The 9,321-nt window shown below is 42.5% G+C and overlaps 1 protein-coding gene across 1 annotated transcript in view; it reads right to left on the reverse strand.

The window, feature by feature from the left end:
• RUFY1 (RUN and FYVE domain containing 1) overlaps positions 1 to 7,648 on the reverse strand; it is a 56,464-nt gene extending 48,816 nt beyond the window's left edge. Inside the window, exon 1 of the mRNA XM_065873107.1 lies at positions 7,375 to 7,648. Coding sequence (XP_065729179.1) covers positions 7,375 to 7,648 — 274 coding nt within the window. The remainder of the gene's footprint in view (positions 1 to 7,374) is intronic.
• Between the last annotated feature and the right edge of the window lie 1,673 nt (positions 7,649 to 9,321).

Raw genomic sequence — 9,321 nt, forward strand, 5'->3', positions numbered from 1 at the left:
TGTGGCTCATGGGCTCTAGAGCGCAGGCTCAGTAGTTGTGGCGTGTGGGCTTAGTTGCTCCACGGCATGTGGGATCTTCCCAGACCAGGGCGCAAACTCGTGTCCCATGCATTGGCAGGCAGATTCTTAACCACTGCGCCACGAGGGAAGCCCCCATATCTTCCTCTTGATGCACTGACCTGGGGTGCAGAAAGTCTCACACACCAAATGGAGGTGAAACCTCCTTTGATGATTAATCAAGTCACCCAAAACATGAAGAGCCTCCAGTCTCTCATTGCTTTGTTGAACTTAGTTAAACTCGGTCTTGGGAGAGAGGGTTGGTCTCCAGCCCTCTGCTGGGTATCCTGAATTTGGAGAGTTAAAAAAAAATTTCCCCCACAAATATGAATATATATAATTGTTTTCAGTCAGTCTCAATACTCATCCCTTGGATATGCCATTAACTTGATGGACACGTTCAATAAATTAAATGAGCCAAACTGAAGCTCCAAGTTTTTGATGAAAATGGATTTCAAGTACATGTAAACTAACTTTTAAATAATTAAGTAATTAATTAATTTTGGCCATATGGGACTTAGTTCCCTGACTAGGGATCAAACCCGTGTCCCCTGCAGTGGAAGTGTGCAGTCCCAACCACTGGACAACCAGGGAATTCCCTAAACTCTTTTTGTCAAAAAATATTGTATTGGCAAGGTGTAATGAAATGTTTAGATATCCCCAACCATTTTGAGTGTTCTGAGTTAAACAAAGTGAAAGAATTATAAGGCATAATTATCATCTGATAAGTTTTGATAAAGCCTTTTTTTGGGAACTTCCCAGAGGTAGAGAAATTTCTTTAATGTGACTAGGTTGTATCCTTTTGCAAGTAAGGTGATTTTCATTTGAACAAAATGAATATTTGAACAAAAATGAACAAAATTTTGACATTAGATCAATGTGATTTGGGGCATATAACTTAGAAGGAGTTCAAAAATTGAACAACATTACTATAACAAAACTGTCCATTTCATACCTGAGTCACTTTGCTGTACAGCAGAAATTAACATGACCTTGTAAATCAACTATACTTCAATAAAACTTAAAAAAAATATTTGGTAGAATTTACCAATGGGAAAAAAAACCCTGTCCATTTCTATTTCTTATTTATATGAGCCAGATTTCTCAAGGATCACATCTATAAAAAATCAAAAAATAGGAATAAAATTGATTCTGAGTCCTATCACATTTTATCAGTAAATATATATATTCATCTACAAGTACATGCTAATGAAAAAACCAACACCGGCTCATGAAGAGAAGTAATTCCAAGAAAAATTTATGTATAATTACTTATAAAATTATATTTATATTCCTTTAATTAACTTAGCATTACTAATAATTCTAATGGTAATTTGTTCCAGAAGAAAAAAAAGTTTTTAAATTTATTTATTTAATTTATTTATTTTTGGCTGCATTGGGTCTTCATTACTGAGTACAGGCTTTCTCTAGTTGTGGCGAGAGGGGGCTACTCTTCGTTGCGGTGTGTGAGCTTCTCATTGTGGTGGCTTCTCTTGTTGCAGAGCATGGGGTCTAGGCCCGCGGGCTTCAGTAGTTGTGGCTCGCGGGCTCTAGAGAGCAGGCTCAGTAGTTGTGGTACACGGGCTTAGTTGCTCGTGGCACGTGGGATCTTCCCGGACCAGGGCTCGAACCCGTGTCCCCTGCATTGGCAGGCAGAGTCTTAACCACTGCACCACTAGGGAAGCCCAAGAAAAAATATTTTATACACTCAGCTTTAGTCACAAGAAAAGTTTATTACATTTTAATTAATTTACATATTTTTTTCTGAGATGTATGATAGGATGACCAATAAAAAAATTTAAAACATACGTAAGTGGATTGGAAATTCAAGTCCAAGGAATAAAAGGGAAAAATGTAAAAATTTCAAATATTAATTAACTTGTTATTTATTTTTAAGATGGATGGCAGTGTTATCAAATCATTAAGGTATTTATATACCACTTGATACACTTAAAAGAATGATATCATGGTTTTATTTTAAAAAGTCAATTTTACAATAAACCAGAAAATGTATTCTAAACTTTAAAATTATGATGAAGAATTTTATGTATCAACTTTAAAAGCTGAAGATTTTTTGTGGGGGGGGTCAGGTGAACAAAAAATGTGAAGACTAGTGCTTAAGGCAGTGGCTCCTACCATCGTTCCTGGGAACACAGCAGTGTTCTGCAGCCATCTCATCCATCCCCTGGTTGGGTTAGTCACCTATTCCCATTTGAGCTCAATTTAGGGTCATGGAAAATTGGAGCTGGAAGGATCTTTAAGCTGTTTCATCTCTCAGTTTTATTAGCTTTGTGACCTTGGCTAAGCTGTTCACATCTCTAAGCTTTGTTAATAATAGTTCAACACAACACACAGAATGTCACAAAATTCCACACTTATTGAATTGCCAAGTAAATGGTCTGATCAGAGATCTCAACCTTGACTGTTGTAGAGGGGCTGGGCCTGTAACATAAAAGTGACCCAGTGAGAGGACAAGCTGGAGAGAACGTGCAGCCACCCTCTTGATGGAGGAATGCTGATTGATCATACGTGCCAGATGGGAGTTTTCAGGAGAAGCTGGTGATCTGGATTTTTATGGAAAACCTGGTAATTGGCTAAAAAAATTTTAAATGCTTATAAAAGCATTTAAGTATAAACTATGCAGGAGAGAAAAAAATGCAACTACCAGCCACAAACATCTCAAAGGGCTGCTCTATACCTTTGGTGTAGAGAATAAGTATTCACTTCAGGGAGTGGATTCTACAGATGTTTTTTTGTTTTTTTTTTTTTTTTTTTTGCGGTACGCGGGCCTCTCACTGCTGTGGCCCCTCCCGTTGTGGCGCACAGGCTCCGGACGCGCAGGCTCAGCGGCCATGGCTCACGGGCCCAGCCGCTCCGCGGCACGTGGGATCCTCCCGGACCGGGGCACGAACCCGTGTCCCCTGCATCGGCAGGCGGACCCTCAACCACCGCGCCACCAGGGAAGCCCTGTTTTTTTGTTTTTTGATCAGGTTCTGAATTATAGAGAATTAACTAGATTCTTTATAAATTTGAGTTTTAGTTTTGATTAGCCCTTTGGTGTCTTGAAAGATCTTATAATACAGTATGGTGTTACCCTGTACTGACAATGAAGAAAACCATTTTACACTTTCCTAATTTTCCGGAATTTTCACTTATCTCAATGGCTAACTTAAGGAGTTCAGCAATGTGAAATGAAAAAGTCATTGTACTTCATTTTGGAAGGAGCAATATCACTTGTGAAGAAGTACTCTGACACATGGAAAAAAAATTTGCCATGGAAGACAACAGAGAAAGGCATAATACATATCACCTACCTAATGCCAAATATATATCTAAATACTTTAAAAAGTAAAGAATGACTTCTTCAGTGAGTTTTGTTATTCATCCTTTAGGACAGGGGTCCCTATCTACCGGGCCACGGACCAGTACTGGTCTGTGGCCTGTCAGGAAGTGGGCCACACAGCAGGAGGTGAGTGGCGGGTGAGCAAGCGAAGTTTCACCTGTATTTACAGCTGCTCTCCATCACTCGCATTACCACCTGAGTCCTGCCTTCTGTCAGATCAGCGGCGGCACTGGATTCACATAGGAGCACGAGCCCTACTGTGAACTGTGTATGCGAGGGATCTAGGTTGCATGCTCCTTATGAGAATCTAATGCCTGATGATCTGAGGCAGTGATGCTAGCGCTGGGGAGTGGCTGCAAATACAGATTATCATTAGCAGAGAGGTTTGACTGCACAGAAACCATAAACAATTGCTTGCAGACATATCAAAACCCTATCACTGACTGGCAAGTGAAGACAAGCTCAGGGCTCCCACTGATTCTGCATTATCGTGAGTTGTATAATTATTTCATTGTATATTACAATGTAATAATAATAGAAATAAAGTGCCCAATAAATGTAACGTGCTTGAATCATCTCGAAACCATTCCCCCCACCCAGTCTGTGGAAAAATTGTCTTCCGTGAAACTGGTCCCTGGTGCCAAAAAGCTTGGGAACCACTGCTTTAGGAGGAGGCATTACTTTAAAAAGCACGATGTAGAACCCTGTGTGTGTATACTGTGGTTTGTGTGAAAACTGTGTGTATAGAGATGAAAGCACATGTTACATGCACAGACACTCTGAAATACAGTAGGATTGGGGACAGTTTCTGGCAAGGAGGACTTATTCTACACTGAGTGTCCTTTAGTACAGTTTGATTTTTGTTTTTGCTTTACCATGTGTATTACCTTTAGAAAAAATACCAAAAAACCAAACAAGATAACTACAGAGAATGCAATCATTGTGGCAAGTTGTGCTACCAGACCCCACGTGGGATAACATTTTAAAACAAGTATTCAAAGCGTTCCACATTCCATGACATTCCACAGCTTTTTCCTTAAACCTGTATCACCAAAAAAATTTTATCTGGCAAGAGTGCTGCTAACATTCAGTCTCCGCTCCTTCACCACTCCCTCTGAATAATCTCTGTTCTCACTGCTTTTGTAAGCAGATAAGCAGATCAATGGAAAAGAGATGAAATGAGCCAGCCCTGACTGGAGTGGTGGCCGCCATCTTCTCCTGACCTGCTTTTCTGAGGCCTCTGCGGAGCATGCTACCCAGGGTTCAGTTCCTTTTCCCCATCCCCACTCCTGTCCTACCTGATGGCTTCAAATCTGGGTTACTCTCGGAGTAACAGCTCATCCTAGCTGTTCCCCACACTTCTGCCCTCAGTAAGCCATGTTCACAATTTTCACCAGATTTGAGTGGCAGTTATTTACTTAATATTTTCTTTAAATTGACTAATTAAAAATCCATATGTATATATTACAGCATTTTACTTATAAAATTATTTAAAGGCATCAAGGCATTGAGGTGATGTGACTAAGAGCACAGGCTTGAGAGGCAGCCTGGCTTGGTTCAAGTCCTGGCTCTGCCATTTCTAAGTAAACTTTGTCAAATTACTTCTCTTTAATGCAGTTTCCATCTTTATAAACAGGGGATAACAACGGTACCTACCACGTGGGGCAGGCTATGTGGGCGGAGCCATGAAGTCAACCTCTCCCTCCCATGGCCCTAAGTGACAGCAATTTCCTGCAGGGATGCAGTCCCTATCTGGTTGGGTGGGTGAGAGGCTGCTGCCCAGTGCCTGCCTAATGTGCTGTGGCGCTGCCAGCCCAGGGCAGGCCAGTGCATACCTGGCCCTGCCCTGAGAGTCAGACAGCATAACCCCCCAACCCTCCCTGTGGCAGCATTGGTCATGCAGCGTGGTCAGGGAGGGGTGGGGAGAAGCCCTAGGGCAGTTCAAGTGGACCAGTGCGGCCAAGAACCTGTCCCAGGAAGACAGTGGAAGATGGGACCACACAAAAGCCGGCTCCAAGGCCCCCACACATGCTCCTTTGTCCCATCAGACTTCACTTAATACAAATTCAAAGATAAAATTAGTAAGAATTTCTATCATGGGGCACTTCTGAGTACCTGGCCGTGCACAATCACACTGATTAAAGCCTGCGTTGATTGCATATCATGAAGCCAGTTCAGCGATCACCTAGGATTATTGTGAAGATTAAATGAACTAATGTATGTACAGACCTAAGACTAATATCTGGCACCTAGGAAGCACAATATAAATGCTGGGTATTATTTATAGCATTACCATAAATAGAAAACGAGTATTTTTCAAATATGCATTTGTTCAACAAATATTTATTATTCTGTGCTAGGCACAGTTCTAGGCACTGACACATTTTATTTATCACCAAACAGCTAACATGTATTATTTGCTTACTAAGAAGGCTCCAGAAGACCCCATGCCTTGACTTTCAGGACTGACCACCAATGGTGGGCATACAGTCAAACACCCATTGATGCGTGTAAAGGTAGCGAGCTAGTGGCAACTAGATTCCTGAGTTAAACAGGCTCCTTCGTTACCTTCTAGTCCTACTTTCTATCGCCAAAGAAATATTGTTTTCTATCTCGTCAGATTTTAAACTTTCCTCAGTAATCTTTCTTAACCAATGAAACTGTCACAATCCACTATCCTTGTGCCAGTGCTGACTTCTACATCAAATATACATTGGACAGGATGGAGTCAAGAAACCTCAAAGGCAGGGACTTCCCTGGTCGTCCAGTGGTAAAGAATCTGCCTTCCAATGCAGGGGATGCTGGTTGGATCCCTAGCTGGGGAACTAAGATCCCACATGCTGCGGGGCAACTAAGCCCGCACGCCTCAGTGAGAGAGCCCCCATGCTGCAAACCACAAAGCCCAGGCGCCCTGGAGCCTGCGCGCCACAACTAGAGAGAATCGTGTGCGCCTCAGTGAAGATCTCAAGTGCTGCAACTAAAACCTGACGCAGCCAAAAAAATAAATAAAGTAATATAAATATTAAAAAAGAGTACTTGTTAAAAAAAAAAGGAACCTCAAAGGCACACTAATATAATGCTTCTTAGAGAGCACTCCACAGTCTTTAGTGAACTCTGCCCCACAGCACTTTGTGTGATGAAAATGTTCTCACTGCACAATCCAATACAGTAGCCACTAGCCACGTGTAGACTACTGAGCACTTCAAATGTGGCTGTTGTGACTGAGGAACTGAATTTTTAACATTTAAACATCACATGTGGGTAGTGGCTACTGTATTGGTTGGCACAGCTCTAAATATCTGGCTTTACAGGGCTAAGTCACACTCTAAATATCATAATCATTTAATGTTTCCGTTCTCACTCATTTGCTAAAACTCTGTTATAGATGACAAAGGCTTAAAAGGACTATAAGAGATCATTGGGTGAACCACAAAATTCCTATTTAACAGGCTGGGAAATGTGATGACTTTTCTGCATGACACAGCTAGTTGGTTGTAGAGCTCACCTGGAACCCTCACCCCCTTAATTCCGCCTTGGTGCTTTGACTCCCCGGTGAGTCGGGATGCGCCGTCAACAACTGGAGGTGTGAGCCAGGATGGCATTTTGAGATTTAAAGCAGAGAACAGTACTGTTTCATTTCTTAAGTAAGTCCTTTAAAAATTAATAAGGACTACCTAAGCTTAAACTCGTACATTTTAAAGTATAAAGTTCACCAGTGAGAATAAGAATGCTGCCTGGGGAACACAACTAGAAGTGAAGTCGCCCCGATCTCAGTCCACCCACGCCCACGTATTTATCTCGGCATGGACACACGGTATAAAGAAAACAGACGAGTAGTTAGGCGAGTTAACAGGATGGTTTTTTAACAACCTAACAGGCTGAGTCGGTTAAGCGCCCTTGCCAGCCTGGCTCCCACAGTAAAACGGCCACCCGTCCCACAGAAAGCTCGTAGGTCGCGCTCAGCAGGAGCCTACCTGCGTGCACCGCGCCGTCCGCGCCGCCGTCCGCGCCGCCCAGCCCAGCGGCCGCGCGCAGCGCGCTTCCGCAGCTCGCTGACAGGTTGCCAGTGGCCCTCCGCGCCAGGGTCAGGATGGGTGCCGACCAGCCTTCCGCCGCCGCACGCGGCTTCGCCACCCTCCGCAGTTCGCCTGGGCCCGGCAGCTGGCTCCGGTCCACGATCTCAAACTCTTCTCCCGGCTCCGGCCCCGGCTCCTGCCCCGCCCGGCTCCGGTCTTCCCCGTCGGCCATCTTGGTCTTGTCACGTGGCCCCGGCAGGCAGCGGACTCGGCGCGGGCGGGCGCTTTGCCCTTGCTGCTAGTTTTTCGTGTTCGCGACGGGCTTTCCTCTTTATCGCCCTCCTTTCTTTTCTGTCACTTTAAAAAAGCTCGGGAAAGTGCAGATCATAAGGAGCACCTACGTTCTCATCACCTGGGAGGACTTGTTTTCGTGGAAGTTATTCTTGGGCTTTCTCCTTTTGTTGTGGTGCATCCAACCTGGCTTGGGCACAGCCCACGTGGCCGTAGTTTTTTTTTTTTGTGACACTATTTCCTTTTTCATTTTCATTTCATACTTTACTTCTCCTTAGTGATTTTTCTGCAGCAGTTTTCAGAACAAGCCCTAAAAGAGCGGGTAACGAAAACTGTGGGACAGGTGAGGCAGGAAAGCAGGACTTTTTTTTTAATAACTAAAATCTACAACTTGGCAGGAAAGAGCACACTATGGTGGACTGAGAATCAGAAGATCCAGACTCTGCTATTAATTAGTTAAATAGTGATAATAATAAAAATAATAAAACCAATTAAGAAAGGAGCACATGGCAGACGAGGATAATTGTGATGACTATGTTACTCAGCTATGTGGCTTGGGTCAGATGCTCGCAGCAACTAGAGAAAGCCTGTGCGCAGCAGTGAGGACCCAACACAAACAAAAATAAAAAAAAATAAATTAAAAAAAAATTTAAGTTGCAGATATTTAGAAATCAAAAAATTTTTACATTAAAATTTGGATATTGGCCTTCTCTTGAGACATAAGAAGTCTTTGCAACTCTGTATATTCTCTGATGGCAACAAACTGGTGGATTGGATGTTGGCTGCCCTTTTTAAAAAATTGTTTTAATTAAAAATTTTTTTTTATCAGAGTGTAGTTGATTTACAATGTTGTGTTAGTTTCAAGTGTACAACAAAGTGATTTAGTTATACATATATGTATTCTTTTTCAGATTCTTTTACAATTTAGGTTATTACAGAGTATTGAGTAGACTTCTGGTGCTATACAGTAGGTCCTTATTGATTATCTATTTTATATATAGCATTGTGTATATATGTTAATCCCAACCTCCTAATTTATTCCCCCCCTTACCCTTTGGTAACCATACGGTTTTTTTTTTTGTTTTTTTAAATTTATTTTGGCTGTGTTGTGTCTTTGTTGCTGTATGTGGGCTTTCTGTAGTTGCAGCGAGTGGAGGATACTCTTCATTGTGGTGTGTGGGCTTCGCATTGCGGTGGCTTCTCTTGTTGCGGAGCACCTCTCGGCACGCGGGGCTTCAGTAGTCGCAGCACGCCGGCTCAGTAGTTGTGGCTCATGGGCTTAGTTGCTCCGTGGCATATGGGATCTTCTTGGCCCAGGGGTTGAACCCATGTCCCCTGCATTGGCAGGCAGAGTCTTAACCATTGTGCCACCAGGGAAGTCCCCATAAGTTTGTTTTCTGAGTCTGTGAGTCTGTTTCTATTTCGTAAATAAGTTCATTTGTATCACTTTTTTAGATTGCACATGTAAGTGATACCATATGATATTTGTCTTTGTTTTACTTCAATTAGTATGATAATCTCTATGTCCATCCATGTTGCTGCAAATGGCATTATTTTATTTTTATGGCTGAGTAATATTCCATTGTATATATGTACCACATCTTCTTTATCCAT

The sequence above is a fragment of the Phocoena phocoena genome, chromosome 3 (assembly GCF_963924675.1).
Source record: "Phocoena phocoena chromosome 3, mPhoPho1.1, whole genome shotgun sequence".
Classification (NCBI taxonomy): Eukaryota; Metazoa; Chordata; class Mammalia; order Artiodactyla; family Phocoenidae; genus Phocoena; species Phocoena phocoena.